Below are 20,544 nucleotides of genomic sequence, written 5' to 3' on the forward strand. Positions count from 1 at the left end.
CTACTTTCATGCGAATGATGCTCACGATCTTTGGTGACCAGAACTTTTTAAGCCTTCTTTGTTACTTGGACGATCTGTTGGTTTTCGGGAAGTCTGAGGAGGAAAGCCTGCAGAGGCTTGAGATGGTGTTCCAGCGGTTAAAAGAACATAACTTAAAGCTGTCTCCGTCCAAGTGTCAGTTTTTGAGAAAGTCGGTCAAGTTCTTGGGTCACATTGTTACGAGAGACGGCATTGCAACAGATCCTGATAAAGTGCAGGCAATCAAAAGTGTGTCAGAAGCAGATCTTATGGAACTTGACGGTACCACGCCATCTTCTAAGAAGATTCGCTCTTTTCTTGGCATGGTGGTGTATTATCAGCACTACATTGAGAACTGCTCTGTGATTGCCAAGCCATTATTCCAACTGACTACAGGGACTGCCAAGCCACGGAGGGGAAAGGGCCGAAAGAAACCAGCCCTGTCACGTAAGCTTGTTGCGGCTGACTGGACCCCGGAGTGTAGCGAAGCATTTAGGACTTTGAAAGCTTTGTTGACGGAGCAGGTTCTTCTTACTCACCCTGACTTTACAAGGCCTTTCCTGCTCTCGGTTGATGCGTCATCTTCCGGATTAGGAGCTGTGCTGTCACAGGTACAAGATGGCCACAACATTGCGAGGCCCATTGCCTTTGCTAGTAAGTCCTTGAATCATGCACAGTCCAAATACCCAGCTCATAGGCTTGAGTTTCTCGCCATGAAATGGGCTATTCATGATAAGTTTAGTCATTGGCTGCGTGGACACAAATTTACTGTTTGGACTGACAACAACCCTCTGAAGTACATTCTTACCAAGCCGAAACTGGATGCTTGCGAACAGAGGTGGGTGGCCAAGCTGGCCCCCTTTGATTTTGACATTCAGTATATTCCAGGGCCACGAAACATTGTGGCAGATGCATTGAGCAGGGAACCATTTGCTAGGCACAAGATGATGCACCGTTTGACGAGGACTCCATATGACACTTTGCTGGAAGAGGCCAGAGGTTTGTTGGTGGAAGATGTTCAGAACATGTTTCGCCTTTCTCAGGAAGAGTCTGTGGATGGGAAGCTTAAACTTACCTCTCCAATCCAGGGCTCTGTCACAGGCAGTGGGGACATTAAGGACAATGCTGGAAGAGTTTCTCATGATGAGGTGTCAGCCTTATTTAAGTCTCACCATTGTTGGAGTGAAGGTGCAAAAATGAGGGCAACCTGCTACACACAACAGCTGGAGGAACTTTTGCCAGTGGGGCAGAGCCCACTGCCTGTCCTTACTCATGAGGAGTTGTATGATAAGCAGTGCCAGGATTCTGTGATCAGCCGGGTTTCTTTTTATGTGAACAGGGGAAGTCGACCATCCCGACGTGAGCGCATTCACGAATCGCGGGAGACAAACCGTACATTGCGACAGTGGGGTAAACTCACGACTCGGCTGGGTGTGTTGTACCGTGTTTCTAAACATGTGGTGAGCAAGAAGAAAGTGTTCCAATATGTGGTACCAGTTGCTTTGAGAGATCAGGTGTTGAAAGGGGTGCATGATCGTGCAGGCCATCAAGGTCAGCAGCGCACACTCTGGCTTGCGAGACAGCGCTTTTACTGGGACTCGATAGAACATGATGTCAAAGAATATGTGAGCCATTGCAAGAGATGCGTCTTGAGCAAAGCACCTGAACCTGAGGCCAGGGCTCCACTTGTTTCTGTTGTCACATCAGCACCACTGGAATTAGTTTGTATTGACTTCTGGTCCGCAGAGGATGTCAATAACAAGTCCATCGACGTTCTAGTGGTGACAGACCATTTTACCAGGCTTGCATGTGCTTACCCATGTCCAAATCAGTCTGCCAAATCAGTGGCTCGTGTGTTATGGAATAATTTTTTTTCCATATATGGGTTTCCAGCTTGTATTTACTCTGACAGAGGGGCTAATTTCGAAAGTTCTCTCATTGCCGAGCTACTCCAGATGGCCGGTGTTCTTAAGAGCCATACAACCCCATCCCATCCTGCGGGAAATGGCCAGGCTGAACGTCTGAACCACACTCTGGGTAGCATGATCCGTGCATTGCCTCCTCGGGCAAAGGAAAAATGGCCCCAGATGCTGAACACACTGACATTTGCCTATAATTGCACGGTACACAAAACAACAGGTTTTCCGCCTTTCTTTTTAATGTTCGGGCGAACTCCTAGGTAACCTGTTGATGTGATGTTTGGAAGTGTTCTCTTAGATGGCGAGACTGCTGACATGGACAAGTATGTTCAGTCATTGGGCACGGACCTCAGAGAAGCAATGACTTTGGCTCAGCAGCACGCCGAGAAGCAACAGTTGAGACAAGCTGAGGTGTATAACCGAAAGGTTAAGGGACACTCTTTGGAGAAGGGAGACAGAGTTTTGATGGCTAACAAGGTGGAGCGGGGGAAACAGAAATTGGCTGATCGTTGGAAGGACACGGTTCACATTGTGGTTCATAAGAACAGTGAACTGAACACTTATGTTATCTGTCATCCTGTCACAGGACGGGTTAGGACAGTTCATAGGAATCTGATCATTCCTGTAAACTTTTTGCCTTTGCCATCATGGGATGACTCGGTGTCTCAGGGTTCTTTTTCAAACACAGTTTCAGAAAACGGGTCGTCAGATGATGTGGGTCCAGGTGAGCGTGACAGTGATGCTCGAACAGCTCACTGGGTTTCCTCCCTTCCAGGGTCCAGTGTGGTGATGACCACAGGTGAAGCTACAGTAGCTAGTGACTCTGAAGCTATTGGAGTGAATGATGGTAGCGTTCAGGGTACAGGGATCATGTCTGCCTGTGGGGACCATCAGAGCATCTTGGATGGGGCAGATCATAGATCAGAGAGCTCACACTCAGAGGATCACAATGGTGACCAGCTTTCAAACTCTGTCAGCGCAGGTTTACCCTCAAGTGACACCATAGGTTCAACGAAGGCCGTTAGTGGCTCACATGTGTCTGGATGTGACTCAGTCGCTACTGTTGTACCTTCAAGGACTCTTTCGGTTGTTCCAGGGGACGGGATACGGACGAGACTGGGAAGACTTATCAAACCTGTTAACAGGTTGATTCAGACAATATCCACACAAAGAGTTAAGATTTTGTCATAGGGCCATTTATTTTGTGTTATTTATTGTTTTTCTTCTTTCTTTTATTGGGATTTATTATAATGGGGTCTGGTCATGATTTTATTTAGGTTGTCCATTGCACTGGACACATTGGGGTGATTTTGGGTGTACTCTATGATAGATGTGTAAGTGGCATGTCTTCTATGGTGAGGTGGGGACTTAGCTACCCCTCATCTCTCCTAATTCTTTATCGAATAGCTCTTTGCTGGTCGACCATTTTGGTTTTGTATGGAAGGTATACCTGGGTTACGTGTATTGTCATGGTCAGATTTGTAAAAAACTAAATAAATAAATAAAAAATTGTAAGATTATTTTTGTACGCTTGTTGTTTTCTTTTGTTATTTGGGTAAGATGCCCGCAATCTAGTGTAAAACAGTGGGGGTGAATGTAGCAGTGTGATGTTATTACACTAGATTGCCAAGTGTGACGCTATTCCGGTAGGAACTCATCTGAACAGTACCAGCTTTTATTTTGAAAAGACGGCAGATCCATTGTAAACAGCGGGTAACTTCCTGTTTCAAAAATTATTATTTTTATTTAAATTTGGTGTGTTATAAATGAAAATGTAAATTGTTATGTCTACTGTTACACATATTGAGTTCATATATTGTTGTTTTGAGTGTCAGTTTGGGGTTTAAGAAGAAAAATTAACGGGGCATACCACTATAGTTCATGAAAGGTTTTCCCACGATCTCCGTCGCGCTCTTTCTGTTCGGATTCCGTGGGAGAAGGTATGAAGTTTTGTTTTCTGTGTTTAATAAGTGTATTTTAAGTATAAGTGATATGTTCTTGTAAAATAAGATGCTTTGGGGCATTCAAACTTTGTTAAACAGGCGCTGTGAAGCACCGTGCGGAGAAAGAGCCTGTTTTTGACTTTTTTTTTCCTGCTGTTTAATGCAGGTATGTGATGTTTCATTGCTTTTGGTTTGAATATTTTGTCTAATTCTTATTTTTTTTTGTTATTCATGTACTGTTTAAAATTATTATGCTCATCTTTGGGCTTTGTTATTCATTAAGTTGCACACGTGCGACGCGCGCTCTTTCTGTTCGAATCCCGTGTGGGAGAAGGTATCTAGTTTTGTTTTCTGGGGATAATAAGTGTATTTTAAATATAAGTATTATGTTTTTGTAAAATAATGTGCTTTTCGGCATTCAAACTTTGTTAAACAGGCGCTGTGAAGCACCGTGCAGAGAAAGAGCCTGTTTTTGACTTTTCTTTTTCTGCTGTTTAATGCAGGTATGTGNTCCGGGACATGCTCCTTTTGTTTTCTTGACTTGCAGGTGGCACTGCTACTGCTTCCCACTGAGCTCTTCAGGGGGTGAAGGATGTTGATGAGGTGACTGAGAGGTAGAGTCACCTGCGATGATTCAAACAGCGGTGATCAAACCCCCATTTGTTGTCCCAGAATTATGTTAAAGCTATATCTGAAACACGCCAAGTATTCCGCGTACTACTATTACTCAATGTGGTGAAGCAAAGCTGGAACAGTTTAAATGTATACCAAGGTAGAATAGGAAAACATATGTACAATTGTTGAGTGTCCCTAAATGTCCACACAAACTAATAAGGTTTCATGAGATAAACAGCAGGGTCTGACCTAGCAGGCGAAGCCCAGCTGGGTAGGTCAGAAACAAAAACAACAACAATGCTAAAGCTAGCTCGGCCTACTTGTTTCTTACCTGTGGCTGGACAGACATTGACAAGGAAAACATCATCCGCTAATATCCGCTGCGGCAGTCTGAGTCACTTTATATCTCTATTTCCGTAGAGTTAAAGGCGTCGGTATGCTCCCCTAAGCTTCTCCGCAGCAGGCATAGCAAGTTCAACTGCGAACTTCAGCAGAGCAGCACTGACACCGGCGGGGAGGATTAAACCGGATATGACGTCAACGGTATTGTGGCAATAACAACAACAAAGGGGGTCCCTGTCGAAAATTATTTTGTTTTGATTAGTTCCGTTGGTTAAGAAAGTTGTAAATAATGGAGAATCAGCTCGAATAAATTCTTGAAGTGAATTTAAAATGACGTTTGTTTTAACAGAATAAATTGGTGGAGTTATAATGGTGACAAAGTGGCGGAGTAGTTGTGTTATGGTTTTTTTTTTCTTGGCTTTTTTCTTGTGTTTTTGTTGTTGAGATATTGCATACCTAGACAATTATTCCCTGTGGTTTTTCATTCTTTGGATGCGAATTATTATTTTTTGGTCTTATTTGTTTACTTTCAGACAATTGTTATGATGCGTAATCGTGGAAACAAGGTATTGTTTTAAAACTGGGAGCAGCTTAGTAGCGTTCAAAAAATACACATAAAACCTGAACTATGACGCCAAATTCCAGAGCAAGTGAAACAGAAACTACAGAATAAACTATTGAATATTGATATAACATCATATAAATATAGGGCCAGTGTCGCCGATACCAATAACAATACTTTTTAATATTTAATTTTAAAATATCTGGAAGCTTCTGACTTTTACGTGTTTTTATGATTTCTCTTTTGAATTATTTCGTTAGGACATAATTTGGAATAAATTTGTCTACAAAATACAACATATTAACATGATAAACAGAAACAATAGAAAAACGAAATAAACGTGTTTTCATTTTCCCATTAGAGTGCAAAAAATACATATATTTTAAGAACAAAATGAGGTGGGGTAGAGTTGAGAAACTACATTACAAAAATAAAATAAAATTTCAAGAAGCAATGTGCTGATTATTGACGTTATCGACAATATTTTGGCTCGAACCACTCACTGCTACTGAGCAGAACCAGAGACCAAAGAAGAGTAAGTTCTACAAGAAAATTTTATTTCCTTTTTGGATAAAAACTGTATTTTTTTATTATTTTTTTAGCTGGGTTAAAACTTCACATTTGTTTTTTGTTTTTTTTTTTGTGTATCTTACCCAGCTGAGTTCCACTTAACACCCAGAATTTTTCTAACCCAAACAAAAATAGAGAATTTAACACAGAGTCCTTATTTTGCCTATTCGGGGCTTAAATTTCATTCCATTTTCTCTCCATTTGCACCCCATATATACAACTGGGATGGTTCATAGGCTAAATGAGCTGACTGTGGCAGCTTCTGTAGATTCACAAGCACCAATGCTCATAAACATGCCAGTATTTAAAAAAAGAATAAATAAAAATGCAAATATCAGCTGAGGGAATCAATACTTGGTGCATGGAATGTTTTCAACAACCACAGACTAACAATAACTTTAAACACTGACGCAAGAACAGGTTTGTTACAAAAAATGTTTTATTATACATTTCAAGTTTCAGTCACATATTACAACTAGTCTTGCTGTAAGATTGTGTAAAATTTACATCATCTTAATTTATACTGTAAAACTGACTAGATGAATGATTAGCTAAGGCTAATATAGATTGTCTGTAGTATATGTTGCAGATGTAGGAGGAATTATGACATAAACACACACCTGAAACCACATACTGCAAACCTCGCAGTATGTGCAATAGAAGTTTCTGTGTTGCTTTTATTATTTTTCATTTTTTAAAAGCATATATTTTTCTTCTTTTCTTTTCCCCCACCTCACACAGGTTTTTTGTTTTCTAAATTACAAAAACAAAAGCCGACTCAGCAGTCAGCTTTTGACTCAGCTTTTGTAAAAGGAGGAATCGTTATTAGTGCACTGCAGCGACAAGCTACATATTAAAATCTCTGCTTGCTACATGAAATGTATATCAGATATTAAGAGAAATACCCTCGGCCTATTTAAATGTAAAAAAATAAACAAACACGCACGTTAAACACCGATTTATTATTTATAAATATATCTTCCCGATACATTAAAATTAACTAAACTGCACAAACGTGATCCACCAAATAAATAATAACGAGAATCTAGAAAACTCCCAACACTGGTGAACTACAGTCACTGTATAATCATAAACTATCATTTCATTTCAGTCATTTTGTGGCTACAGGCTATAATTAAACCTTCTCACACACCTAACAGGGCTCCCCTTGCTTAGGAGAAACCACCAATTTCCTGCAGTTTTCAGATTTAAGTTTCATAACTGCACGTTTGGAATGTCAGCTGGAGCGAAGCCACAGGGAAACAAAAGTGCGTTTTTGGTTCCTGCCGGGTGTCAGAACCCTCACGGTATTTTCCTGTGAACAGAAGAGTGGAAACTGAGTCGAAATAAAATATTAAAATCTAGTAAGCTTTTATTATTATTAGGCATGAATCCTGCTCACCTTCTTTTACGCTGGAAATAAAGTTGGACAAGCCAGTGGGTGACAAGAGGCCAGAGTGCCGTCAACACCACAGTGAGTGGAGAGAGGTGGAAAGGCCACCAAGACGGCCTCAGGAGCTACAACACACACAGGCAGCCGACAGAAACCGAAATGAACAAACGATAATAACATTTTGGTAGCGACTGTAAGACGTTTTGTAACATGTGAAAGCAGCTGCTCCTTCTACAGCCGTTATTGTGGATTACCCTTTTCATGCCGTTTTCCTTAGATCAGAAAATAAATATCTATGAAGGTGAAATGAAATGGAAGTCTTTATCTTTGGTTAAAGATGCATCATGCAACTTTTATTTATAAATCATATGATTTTATTTTTAAGTATTTGTTAAAATTATTATTCTGCCTTCTCCCAGTGCTCCCAGCACTAACTACATTAGAACACCATTCAGAAACAGATCACTGCCAGGAGGAGGGTCTTTGCGCTGTCAATAACTCTCATGCTCAGCCCTTCTCCTGCTTGCTCTTTGCTAAGCTATTGCTGGTTCACCACAACATAACCTGCCACTAATGCTAATGCTAGTTAGCACAGCCACAACTAAACAGTTTTCCTGTAACAGTAAGTTGTTTTTCCACCATTAGCACATTGAGCAGCATACACGAACTTGATTGACAGCACTAAGACAGCCCTCCTGGCTCTGACCGACAGTAGGAGTGCGGAAAGGTGTCGGAGGAGCTCAGATTTTTCACAGATTATCTGTCTCATACAAAACTGTCACAACATAAAGACAGTTTTAATAATTATGGAAAAAAACATGTTTTGTAAACATGCCGCTTTAATGCAAAATGTTACTCATTATTCCAAAAACTATCTTTTTTACTGAGGTAATGGGATATTTGTCAGGGGAGAAACATCACTTTTGAGCTCATATGATGATTACGAGTAAAAACAATTATAGCTTTCTGGGGTTCACACAAAAATTGGTTACCATGGTGCAAATTTATGCATCACTGCCTGAACCTTATCAAAGTGGCTAGATGGCAAAATCTTTGGTATTTTTGTCCTAGTTTCTAGTGGAAATATCTCGGCACACTTTAAATGAGAAAACTAGGTTACAAGTAACTTTTCAGCAAATCTAGAGATTGTTTTAAGTCCTTAATAGTGATTTTAAAAAAAGCACTAGTTCCACTGGCAGATTTTTTTCCATTTCATCTATGTTTTTCTATGTTCTTTTGAAGGGTAGAAAATATGAATATTTTATTTTTTACAGGAAGCTGTTTAGTTTAGCAGGAAGCTACTATTGTGTAATTACCGTCTTAATCTAGATTTTAAACGATTCGGATGTGGTTTTAACAGATGATCCTCACTGACATGTTCAATGTTTTTTTAAAGCTGGGTCTGATGTTAGTGTCTTCACGTCATCGCATCATGTAAATCCCACAACCAAATACGTGAATAAGTTCCTCACTGCTACCTAAATGCCTCCTTTATTATCAGTGTGCACACTTAAAGCTTCAAATGATTTTAAGTCCAGCATATGGTTGTATTAAATACAAATGTCATTCATAAAATCAAGTGAAGAGGAATCTGTTTTTTTCTAAAACTTAAAAGTTGCATCTGTTGTCCACGCCTTCTTAAATAAGATAATTACACAAGTAAGTCCAGAATATATTTTTTAACCCCTTAAGCTTTAACAGTTTGCCTGCATGCTGTTTCTTCATTTTATGTTCTGGAGGTGAGGGTTATGATGATTTGATTTATTCAGGCAAAAAAAAAAATAAAATAAAATTAATTCCTATGTGAAAAATAATTGCTACCTAAACCTATTAACTAGTTGTGCCAAGTTTTTTTTAAACGCAATTACATTTATTTATTTATTTATTTTTTTTTGCCAAAATCTATTTTGGCCAATAAATGACCATTAATAAAAGGAGACCATTAATTTTGTCAGCTCAAAACTAAAGAATCTCATAAAAAATTTATGCAGAAAACCTTATAGAAATATTTATGCCATTGACGTTCACTCTTTGCTACTGTAATAATAAGAACGAGAACAGTGAGAAGAGAACAGACATGACGAGAACCTTTCGTGGGACAGGTAGGAAGCCTTCCTGTCTTGGAGATGGAGGTCTTGACTAAAAATAAGAAAATAAAGGCATCTTTTAGGATACGCAGACCGGTGTCGGTAAACGAGGTGAGCAAAAAATGTGACGTAAAACAGAACAAGTCCGGATGCCGCTGAAGCAAATAAAGCAGTTGGCGGTTCTGGTTGATCACCTGTGACCTGGTGAGCTCTTCTAGAGCATGCAGCCTGTGCAGCACGTCGGCCATGTTGTGCTGCAGCCTCTGCAGAGTAGCTGCTATTTGCTCGTTCATGTTTCCCCTCGTAGCAACGGCAGGATGTGTGCTCCGCAACACACAACCACAGGCAGCGTCTGCGCTTGCACAACGCAGAGGGAAGCAGGTGGCTCTGGGCGAACCTGCGACAGAACAAGAGATGCATTCAAGAACAAGAACTTTGTGGGGAAAATCAACGTTTTAAAGGGGCGGTTTTATGCAAAATTCGACTTTTTTGAGCTAAAGATCGCGTTATAATTTTATTCCCTCATCAAAAACAAACCTGTAGTGTTGCCTTGATTATTTCATGCATATTTGAGAAATCCCTTAATCTCCCATGGGAACGATTATGTGCAAAAGGTTTGGTTGGACCTAGCCCCGCCTTCAGGGAAGCTGCAGTTTTCAAGCTATAGAGTTTCTGCCTCACGGAGTTTCAGAAACACCAGGAGTTTTTAAGGCGACAGAGCCCCAATTTCAAGGCGTTAAATTATAAAGTCAAATTTAGTATTTGATACATGTAGCAATAAAAAAAAAAAGAAACTGAAGTTAACGCAGTTACTTGATTGTGCTATAAAATGGCACTAAATGCCTGGAGAACACATAATACTGCCCCTTCAGTGATGCAGTGTAATCAGGGGAAACTACTGCAGGTTCACCTCGCCCTCGTTCTCGTTTCGACAAGGAGCTGCTGTGCTTTCTCAGAGCCGCTTTTTCTTTCATGTGGAAATCTCCCGCCGGTCCTTCGTCTTCGGCATCTTTCAAGGTCGTGCTGCTCTCAAACCAAACGTCGCTCGTCTTCGCCGATGTAGCTCCCGACCCGGGGGACCGGCCTTTAGACGGAGGCAGCCGCTGCGCACGCAAACAAGAGTCGGGCACAGCCGAAAAGAGTTACACACTATCGATTATAGACAACCACCTACACCATGAACAGTGGTTTTCTTTGAGGTCTGACTGAAAGACTGCAATTTTTTTTAAAGCAATGTAATAAACAAGAAATGAGACACAGTTTTTTTTATTTTATTTTAAATGTAGTAGTTTTGAATCCAATAGAGAATAAAGACAGACACTGCAAAAACACAAGTATTTTTGGTCTAGTGCACGTATCCCAGTACACTGGAAATAAGACTAAACTAACTTACATGTAACTTTCCAGCAAAATATAGGAGCTTGCTTAAGTCAACAATTCCTTAATGTTGATGAAAAAGTAAAACTTCCACTGGCAGATTATTTCAGTCATAATGCTAAATTTTTCCCGTGTTACAAAGGAAATAATCTGCCAGTGGAACTAGAACTTTTTTTTTCCATCAGTATTAAGGAATCATTGACATAGTTCTCATATCTTGCTGAAAAGTTACTTGTAAGTTAGTTTTGTCTTATTTTAAGTGTGCTATGATATTTGCACTAGAAACTAGACCAAAAGTATTTTGTAAGCTTTTGTATTTTTGCAAGTGTATAAGTTAATTCCAGTATCAAAACAGGTGTCGCAAACCGTTATCGGATTTCTATCCGATAACTTTACAAAGTGCTATAATGTACTTCCTGTAGGTTGATGTGTTTATAGGCTGAAAATTGTGGGACTTTCTAGCTTTATATTTAAAAATCCAAACTACCATCTGCCAATCAATCCAATCAGGAGTAAACTTTACGGTTCAGAGCTGCGTTGTTTGTCTGACTGGTACATCTCCAGTTCTGACGTTTATTTTCATCGGGGAGACGAAGAGACACGGCAAACCTCCTCCATGGCCAGATGCTCCATTGAGTCACAGAACTCCTCGTTGTCAGAGTCTGTGGGTCGACGGTTCCGCTCAGGATTCGCACCGTGGTCGTCTGAGTGGTCAGAAAACAAAGCATACCAAAAACATAAATGTGTTACCAGAAAAAACAAAACACTAATCACATCCATCTAATAACTGAATATTTGGTTTGAAAATCTGACAGCGAAACTGCTTCACTAGCACACAAGCCAATATTGGAGTGTTGTTTCCATTAAATAAGAAACACAATTTTAAAAAAAAATAAAAAAAGTTTGTTCACACGATAAGTCATTAGAAATCATTCCACGCCATGATTCTCCAACTACTTCCAGCAGGAAGTAGTTGTCACACTTTTCTCATGTCACACTTTTCTCGTGTGACATGAGAAAAGTGTTCCCACTGTTGCAAAAATCAACCAATTTCTAAATATTCTGAATCATTTTCCCCAAAATCACTTGATCTCCAAAACTCATCAAAAATCAATTTTTTCCTCCCCCCAAATAGGCCATGTTTCCATTAAGCAAATTTTGTTTTCGAAATGTCAAATTGCACAACTGGATGGTCAATGGAAAGTCAGCTGCTGACTAACTTCAGAACTATGGAGAAAAGATTCAATTGAAAAAAAAATCAAGTCGAAAAGGAAAAAATGTCTCAAGGTCATAGTGTCTGCAAAGACATGAAGCTCTGATAAAGTGAAGGGGGGAAAAGCTGTGTTTTATTTTCATTGAGTTCCATTGTTTTTTTCAAAAGTTCAGGAAAAAACATTTACCAAGTTCATGTTAAGAGCTATATAGTGATATAATGTTACCTGAAGTTTTCCTTTTTCTTTTTTGCATTTAGTGAAAGAAGATGAATTTTTCACATCCGATTGTTCTTACTGGGACTATTTTTGACCCAGTAATAATGTGGGGGATCCTACCGTTGAAGTATCCATTAAAGTGCAGGTATGGGTTGTGGAGCCCAGTGGGCTCCATGGAACAGGCCAGCTCCTCCTCCTCCACCTCGCTGTTCAGGGAGCTGTGCGTGCCGTTGGTGAAGGACGACACGCTGGGCTCCAGGCTGCTGTTCGACCCCTTAGTGTCAGAGCGCCACCTTTTATCCTCCACGGTTAAAAAGCGTGGGTCCTGGTCCCAATCTGGGGTCAAAAAAAAACAAAAAAAAAAAAACAGGAACATTTGACAATGTCTCTTTATTTTTGAATTTCTGCTTTTTTCGTTGTACCTCTGGTCTCCACGTTGTCGGCGCAGAAGTCGTCATTCCAGTTCTCCCCGCTTTCCTCCGTTATCACTTTGCCTCCCTCTGCCTCCTCGCTGCTCACACTTCGTCTCGGGGCACTGAGGTCTCCGTCTCTCTCCTGGACGTTTTGAATGTCCTCCCACAGATCCCCATAGCCTGAAATGTGACAAACGGCACTTCAGAGTCTACAGTGTCTTACCAAACATTCACACCACTTAAACCTAAAGATAAAAACCTTTTTCAACTGTGGGAATGACTGACGTGGAACACTTCATTTTGATTTGTTTTTTTCTGATGTAAAACATCTGATAATTTTTTTCCACACAGTTTAAAACTAAGGTGTGAAAGTCAAAACCTTTGACACCTAGCTTAGTGCTATCAGCGTAGCATGCTAGCAGCAATTGTTGCTGGGCTTACATTTACTCTTCGTATGACTAAAAGATGCTTTCTGTGATAAAATTCTCATTGTATGTCAGGAGAAAACCCTTTAAAAAACATATGTAGTCGTGTTTGTTTATCAAAAGTTTTATTCACGTCCTCTTGTTCAAGTTTGAGGCAGGCATTTACCTCCAGCTGTTCAGGCAGCAAATAAAGAGATCTTATCATGTGACCATTCACACTAGCTATATGAAAATGATATTACCTAAGAGTAGTCAACCTATTATTTGTGCTTTAAAATTTAAATTAGATGACCAGAGCCAAAGCAAAACTTTTACAGCTTCCAAAAGTAAAGAAAAGAAATTACAGGTTATTCATATCTTCAAATTTATTGATACTCATATGGACAGTCTCAGGGGTTTTAAAACATAATTGATTGGAATTTATTGTGACATCAATAAATCAAAATCTTATGATAACTGATGAATGATACGATAAATATATACCCATGGGGGGTGAATACTTACGTAAATGTGATTAATTGGTTTTCAATTTTTTACAAAACTAATATAATTGCACAGTTCATTCTGTTTACATTACATTACTTGTCACATTTACTGTATTTTTTTTTATAAGAGCTGTCATGTTTTCCCCAGGTATCTGGTTTTTATTGCATGTTTTTACTTTTATACATATTGCACCAATTTGCACCATTTTAATTTCCCTTTGGGATCAATAAAGAATTTTTGAATTTAATTAATCGTTTCCAGTTTTGTCTGTCTTTTATACTACTGGTTGTTTTGGCAATAAAGTGAAAATGAACCGAATTGAAACAAGGGCGATTCATGTGGAAAAGCCCCATAGGGAGCATCAATACTTTTGCAAGAAGCAGAACATTATACACACACACACACACACACACACACACACACGCACATAAGCTTTGACCAATTCTGAATTCTGCATGAACACAGGTCAATTAAATACAACATAAACAATGAAAACACACATTTGATCTAATGTCCGCTCTTTAACTGGACCAAGCTAATGCACAACACAACCTATCTCTACTGAGTCTAAAGCAACTAACGTCAAAGACTTGCCTTCCATCGTTGGCTTCTTAATCGATTTAATCAGCTCCTCTAATGATACGAACACATGGCAAAAACACAGTATGCTCTTATTACATTTGATGTGCCTTTAGGTCTGAAGCAGCATGAACGCTGGGTTGTTACTTATCTTCTTTACCTGTGTGATCCGCAAAAGGCCTGGTGAAGGGCCTCCTGACTGACTGGTTTCCTTCCTCCTCTCCCTCTCCGTCCACCTCGGTGTAGAAGTTGCCAAGCGTCTGCACCAGCTCTGTAACTTCCTCTGAGATTGGGATGGTCTCCAAAATCTGACAGCAACACGCACACACACAAACACACAGCAGAGTTCCAGTGGATATGACACCAACTCAGTAGCACAGAAGTCCAATGTCTTTTTTTCTGGGCAGTTAACACGGACGTGTTAACGCTCGCGCACAAACGTTGATGCACAGAGCAAAACTCGAACACGTTACTGTAGTCTATGCTTCTGTTTTGTGGGAAAGCAGCTTACCAGCTGGATGTGCTCTATGTAACTCTTCATGGCTTCCTCTTTTGTCATGTTTCCCAGAGAGCTCCATGCGTCCCTGACAACAAAGTCCAAGTTCAACACAGAGGAAAGAGATGAATGCCATATAACTCAAGCGAAGCCGTCTATCTGAAAGTCTTTTCAGAAAATTAATAAAGCAGTAAGCTTTGGGTAGTGATCAAATGCAATGCCTTGAAAAGAGTATTACAACACAACCCTTAAGTTTCATTTATATTTTAATTTTTTTTTTTTTAATAAAAGCTTTGGCCTTTTTTTCTTTGAAAGTTAGCTGAAGCTCAGTGAGATTGGGTGGGTCTTTGGATATCACTTTTTAAGTCTTGCCACAGTTGTTTTTTTCCCACTAGAAAATAAATCCCAATCTTTATCCCTTTTGACCTTCAACAGGGTTTCTTCCTTCCTAAACAAACCCAGTGTTTAAGTCTCTCCATTAACCATAAACCTTCCTGTCCCTGCTGATGAACAGCATCCCCATGACAGGTCTGTTAATGATGACAGAGGCCAGAAAGTTCACCTTTGGTCTCGTCTAACATGAGCACTGCTTTTCAGATGTTTGCTGTATCGTTTCTACTTCCATTATCTTTAGGACTCACTGAGCTGCATGGTTTAGACGTTTCCCTGTCGTCACAACCCTGGTTAAAGTAAATGAGTTTGCAGGGATGTTATGGAGCAGGGGAACATGTAAAAACATGGAGGATAGCAGGCCCAAAGGACCACTGGTGTGCATCATAACTTGTGGCAAACTGAAAACTTGACTTCTTCTGGCTATCTTTAAAGCTGCAGCATAACTTATTTTTCACATATATTTTTTTAAACTGTCACCATGACATGATAGTATGAGACATATGATCTTTCAAAAAAAAAAAAAAAAAAAAAAATTCAAGCTGTCCCACCTAGTGCTACGTTGCCATCTGCAGAAATACATGTGTAGGAGCATGATTAACAGCGCTAAGACCCGCCTCCTTGCTCTGATTGGTGCCTCTCTGTTTAGAAGGAGGCCCACATCTTGGAACCAGTTATGCAGAACCTTTTATTTTTGAATAATGGACTGATCCGCCACCAAAAACAATCGGTTGTTCTGAATTTGATTTAAGATTATCCCTGAAAATGGGGATGACAACAACATATTAACACCACAAATGTTTACATTTTTGCTGGTTTTTACAGCCATATTGACAAAACAAAATAACAGTTCCAAGGCAATGCAGATGATCTCCAAAGCATGGTTGAGCTCTAATAAATTCATCTTTGCATATTTTTTAAGTTTAATTCAGCTTTAAAAAAAAAGTTAGTTTACCATTTAGCTTTGCCTCCAGTGTCCCAGAAGCCAGTCGGTCTGGGGAAGTGACAGGGCCCCATGGTGGCCTGCTTATAGTAGCTATAAAACATCAGCATCATGTCATCAGAAGGCTGGAAAGGACCTAAGAAATGAAGAAGAAGACCTATGACATGATGATATTTAAAACCTCTTTTTTTTTTAATATACAATTTAAAAGATTCCTTTTCAGAATTGTGTGTTAATCCATGATCTAAGCCTCTGACTCCCTTAATCACGGCTCTTTATCCTTGTGCAGTAGCTTTATGAGAGCAGGGGGGGAGGAGTGACAGCTCCGCATGTAGGTCAGTCACCTGGATTGTTTACACTCCACAAGGCGCGCACGTTACATGGACTACTGCGCACAATTAGACAACTCTGGGTTTATTTTATAATTGCCCTTTCTTTTTTCAGAACAGATCAGGATGATTCATCACCTTCATCAGGCAAACTCCGGATCACTTTAACCGCAGCGGTAAATTTCGCCTCCAGGCTGTACTCGTCCTCCTCGTCCTTCTTCTTCTCCTGCTGCGCCATGCCGAGTCCACGCGGGGATGACATGAAAGGAGCCTCAGATCTTGGACGAGAATTTAAAAAAAATCAAGGTGGATCAGAGAGTGTCCGATGAAGGGTGCAGTCCCCCTGCCCTGCAGCCTATGGAGAGAAACAGAAGATACGCATGCTACCGGCACCCTGCATGTTTTAGTTCTCTCGCTAGTGGTAGTATCAATTTCCTCAGCAAGTCAGTGTTCTCCTTAGGCCTTCTAACGAGCCATCATTTGATGCAGGTGTGTAAAACCAGGGAGAGAACTAAAACATGCCCTCGAGGACCGACTTTGGACACCCCTGGTCTATAATATTCGCGTAACCCATTAAATCTGTTGCAACCTATGTGCTTTCTTTTTTCTTCTTCTTCTTCTTTTTATTTAAAGTCATATTTCCCCCAACCTCCCATTTCTGATTTTGAAGAAACCCACCTTATTACTTCATAAAGCCGGTGTCTGCCTGCAGTGTTGAAGCAGAGAGCCAATCTCCTCTCGGGTTAAGGATGAGCCCAGCAGTTAACGCTTGAGCGCTACTCGTTTGTGGGAAATGTAGTTCATAGCAGCAAGAGCCACGCTTGGAAGAGGTTCGCCTCCCACCGCTGAAGGCGTTCAAATCCCACAAACCTCCTTTACTGGGGGGATTTAAAACACAGGTTGGTTATGGGAAATGTAGTCTTAAAACATGTTTCGTCTATGCAGCAAAAAGCTGAAACCCCGTTTGTAGCTTTAAGAAGTCAGTCTGCCATATCTTTGGAAATGCATGTCATATAAGCGCTCTGGATTTATTTTAGCGTTATCACAATGATATATGTAAATTTCGGACAAATGTTTTACTTACAAATATAGAAAATAAGGATTGATTTGAATTATATTAGTCCAAGTTTGCTTATTCACTATTGTGTTATAAGACAACAGGGAATGATAAAGTATCTATCTATCTATCTATCTATCTATCTATCTATCTATCTATCTATCTATCTATCTATCTATCTATCTATCTATCTATCTATCTATCTATCTATCTATTCTGTCGGGCGATAGGAGCGAGGGGGTTTATGGGAAATGTAAGCTTTGTTTAGCAAAATCTGAAAATAAACGCTGGTGAATGCATACTTGATATTTGTCATATCAATTTTATGTAATTTTACAAGTTAAAAAAAATCTATTTCATTTAGAAATTTTATTTTTAATACGGAAAATTTGGGATTTCTGTATTTCATAGAATGCTCGATATGCTAATATTTGTGTTATTGGATGACAAGAGAAAGATATTTTTTAAATTAATTTAGTATTCAATTTGTAAATTCACTTCAACTTTATTGGATGATATACGTCAGAGAGATTAAATGTACACCTCCATTTGTGATTTATTATTGTAGTTAAAATTTTAATAATTATTACAAGCTTTTTTTTTTACTATGACAATTAAATATAAAAAAGACAAAAATTGTATAATCTATTTATATTACCATATTAAATATTACTTTTCTATACTAATTAAATGAAAACTCTACTAAAATATTACACGGCCATATAATTACGTGTAAAACCGCCGCAGCGAAATCTGATTGGTTAGCTCCTCCCCCCTCTCGGTTTCTGAACCAATGAGCGCTCTCCGTTTACAACGTAGCTGCGATTAGTCACGCACTGTTGTGAATCGGAGGCCAGCGCGGAGCCACAATGCCAGACGGGGGAGCCCCTTTCTCAGCAACACAGCACAGCATCACAGCCTCGCCTCACTGAAAAAAAAAGACGGGCAGGAGAGCAATGCAAAGGGATGTAAGATGGCAGAGCTACAAATGCTATTAGAGGAGGAAATCCCGGCCGGTAAAAGAGCGCTGGTGGAAAGCTATCAGAACCTGTCCCGGGTTGCAGAATACTGTGAAAACAATTATGTTCAGGTAAGTAGAGGCCGCTAAACGCGATAATTTCCCCCCTCACCCCCTTTCTCCGTCGTGCCTGCGGTGTTGTAGCTGAGGAGAGTGAAACCACAGCGACAGGAAATGCTGGTCGCAATGAAAGCGGTTCTCCAAGCGCTGGCCTCGCCGAGTGGTCTGGGCTCTCGGTGAGCTGTTTCTGTCAGCCGCGGCTCGGTGTGGGCTCGGGCAGGGCTGCTCGTCGGCGTTTTCTCCCTTAGGCTTCGTTTATAAAGCAAGAGGCTTTGCTCGGCGAGCTAAAAGCTGCTGGGGGTCTTTCAGAGGGTGTGTCGTTATTAAGGCTATAAGTGGTTTGTCACTTCAGTGTCTTATAGGTACCTGTAAGAGACAATGTCGACCCCATTTTTAATTTTGACGTTTTTAGTTCTTTTCTACACGAATCCTACTGAGTGTACTGGCAACGTTCAGGCTTCATAACAGCGTTGCTAATGTTAATTTTTCAAATGAAACATGGGTTCTTAAAAGATAGAAAAATATATAAATGTATTTGGTTTACCTAAATGTGACACTTTTCTTCTGTTAACCTTAGCACTGAATTACAGTAGTAATATTCACTTATGCGTGCCACAGAGTAAGCCATTACCTTGCAGATAAAAAAAAAACAACAAAAAAAAACAAATCAATGCAGAGATGCACCAATCAGTAAGCTAGAGATCGGAATCGGTCAATTTTCCCTCAATCTTCCCCAATAAGTAATCAGCAGGTCATATTAGTTTAGATGCAAAAAAAAAAAAAAAAAAACAAAAAAATCCCCATTTTTTTTCATTTATGAACACATTAGCTGCATGAACTTTGATGTGTTTTTAGTTGAACAAAAAGTCCATAAATCTTATGGACATCAATAAATGGTATCAACATAAAAAAAATCTTGGCTGTTGCATCTCCACTTGTATTATTACATTATATCAGGTTTTTTTAAGGCATGTTTGTGTGCTAAACACAACTTTTTGTGAGCAATGGTGCACACTGATAAGATGTAATGCTGCGATCAATTTGTTCTCTGTCAGAACCTGTGCCACATTTTTTATGTTTTATATGGTGTAATCTTTGGAAATACATCTAAACCATCAAAATCAGAGTAAGCAGGTCAGAAAACCAGAAATTAGCATCAACCAGAAATTTCTCCAGTTATTTATGACTAGCTTGTTGCCGACTTTGGTTGTGTCATAACACGATTAGCCACATTTTCCTCCCTCTCTTCCTTTTTCCCAGCATGCCATTGGCCACATGCCGCTTTCTCACCTATCACTTTTTGCATCACTTAAAGCTCATGCCAAGTTTGAACTGAAGAGTCCATTGAACTGGCTAAATGTGGAATTTGAACGTGAAAGCGAATGCACCGTGATACGATGCTAAATGTTGCATGTTGGAGATTGCAGAGCTTGATGCTGTAATGACGACTGCGATTTGATTTCATATTGCTCCTCTCCCGCAGAGTGTTTTCAGTAAATGTGCGAGCCGGCATCGCTGGCTGAGTGGTCTGGTATGAACTGTTGTGTCTCTCAGCAGTGAGACCAAGACTTGTGCTCCACAGTGTAATTATTTTCACTGCGATGCTGTGAAAGACCATGCTGCAGTTCGACATAATAATCTTTTTTTTTTCCTTTTTTTTTTTTTTTTTGCTTTACTCCAGTCACAATCAAAAACACAATTGTGACTTTCCTATATAAAAGTAGGGTTGAAAGGATTAATCCAATTTATTGTGATTGAAACAATCATCAACTAATTTAGTAATCATTAATCATTAACTGGAAAAAAGGCCATTTCCTGAAAAAAAAACTAAACATATTGAGAGCAGGAATTAAGCCAAAACTGCACAACATACACATTTTGCCTTTAAATAAATATAAATATGTTTTATCCAAAACTACTCAAGTGGCTTTTTTTTTTTTAAATATTCAACCGGCTCAAATTCGGTAAAGGAATTCTATGTTATTGCGTTCTAGGCAATAAATATTTATTTTCTTATTTAAAAAAATTAATTGAACTATTTTTTACTTTCATATTTTAATGTTTTAATAATATTGTGTAAAAAAAAGACTTA

At 39.6% G+C, this 20,544-nt stretch overlaps 3 protein-coding genes across 11 annotated transcripts in view; 1 reads left to right on the plus strand and 2 right to left on the minus strand.

The window, feature by feature from the left end:
- The window catches only part of LOC106961866 (acyl-CoA-binding domain-containing protein 5-like), a 13,800-nt gene extending 12,640 nt beyond the window's left edge, over nucleotides 1-1,160 (minus strand). The window contains exon 1 of the mRNA XM_015055934.1: nucleotides 1,094-1,160. Within this exon, the coding sequence (XP_014911420.1) occupies nucleotides 1,094-1,160 (67 nt within the window). The remainder of the gene's footprint in view (nucleotides 1-1,093) is intronic.
- A 5,230-nt stretch (nucleotides 1,161-6,390) lies between these two features.
- On the minus strand, nucleotides 6,391-18,919 carry LOC106961868 (acyl-CoA-binding domain-containing protein 5A-like). Of its 6 annotated transcripts, none has more exons than XM_015055938.1 (14): nucleotides 18,505-18,919; nucleotides 16,456-16,665; nucleotides 16,001-16,124; nucleotides 14,671-14,743; nucleotides 14,320-14,467; nucleotides 14,175-14,213; nucleotides 12,679-12,849; nucleotides 12,377-12,592; nucleotides 11,436-11,530; nucleotides 10,360-10,552; nucleotides 9,644-9,846; nucleotides 9,451-9,501; nucleotides 7,372-7,487; nucleotides 6,391-7,305 (listed from the first exon to the last, which is right to left on the minus strand). In XM_015055938.1, exons 2-14 carry the CDS (start codon nucleotides 16,577-16,579, stop codon nucleotides 7,272-7,274), a joined length of 1,587 nt encoding a protein of 528 aa, XP_014911424.1. In that variant the 5' UTR covers nucleotides 16,580-16,665; nucleotides 18,505-18,919; the 3' UTR covers nucleotides 6,391-7,271. The 6 variants fall into 6 exon arrangements, with proteins under 6 accessions (XP_014911424.1, XP_014911425.1, XP_014911426.1 ...); XM_015055939.1 differs by lacking the exon at nucleotides 18,505-18,919 and adding an exon at nucleotides 16,996-17,375 and having other exon boundaries at nucleotides 16,456-16,595; XM_015055940.1 differs by lacking the exon at nucleotides 18,505-18,919 and adding an exon at nucleotides 16,996-17,375 and having other exon boundaries at nucleotides 6,391-7,284.
- Nucleotides 18,326-20,544, plus strand: part of LOC106961870 (abl interactor 1-like) — a 28,097-nt gene continuing 25,878 nt past the window's right edge. For all 4 annotated transcript variants that reach the window (XM_015055943.1, XM_015055945.1, XM_015055944.1 and 1 more), the window contains exon 1: nucleotides 18,326-18,464. In XM_015055943.1, coding sequence (XP_014911429.1) covers nucleotides 18,348-18,464 — 117 coding nt within the window. In that variant the 5' untranslated portion in view covers nucleotides 18,326-18,347. The remainder of the gene's footprint in view (nucleotides 18,465-20,544) is intronic.

This window comes from Poecilia latipinna, unplaced genomic scaffold, assembly GCF_001443285.1.
Source record: "Poecilia latipinna isolate Pla-1442-1.1 unplaced genomic scaffold, P_latipinna-1.0 Scaffold1344, whole genome shotgun sequence".
In the NCBI taxonomy this organism is placed as follows: domain Eukaryota; kingdom Metazoa; phylum Chordata; class Actinopteri; order Cyprinodontiformes; family Poeciliidae; genus Poecilia; species Poecilia latipinna.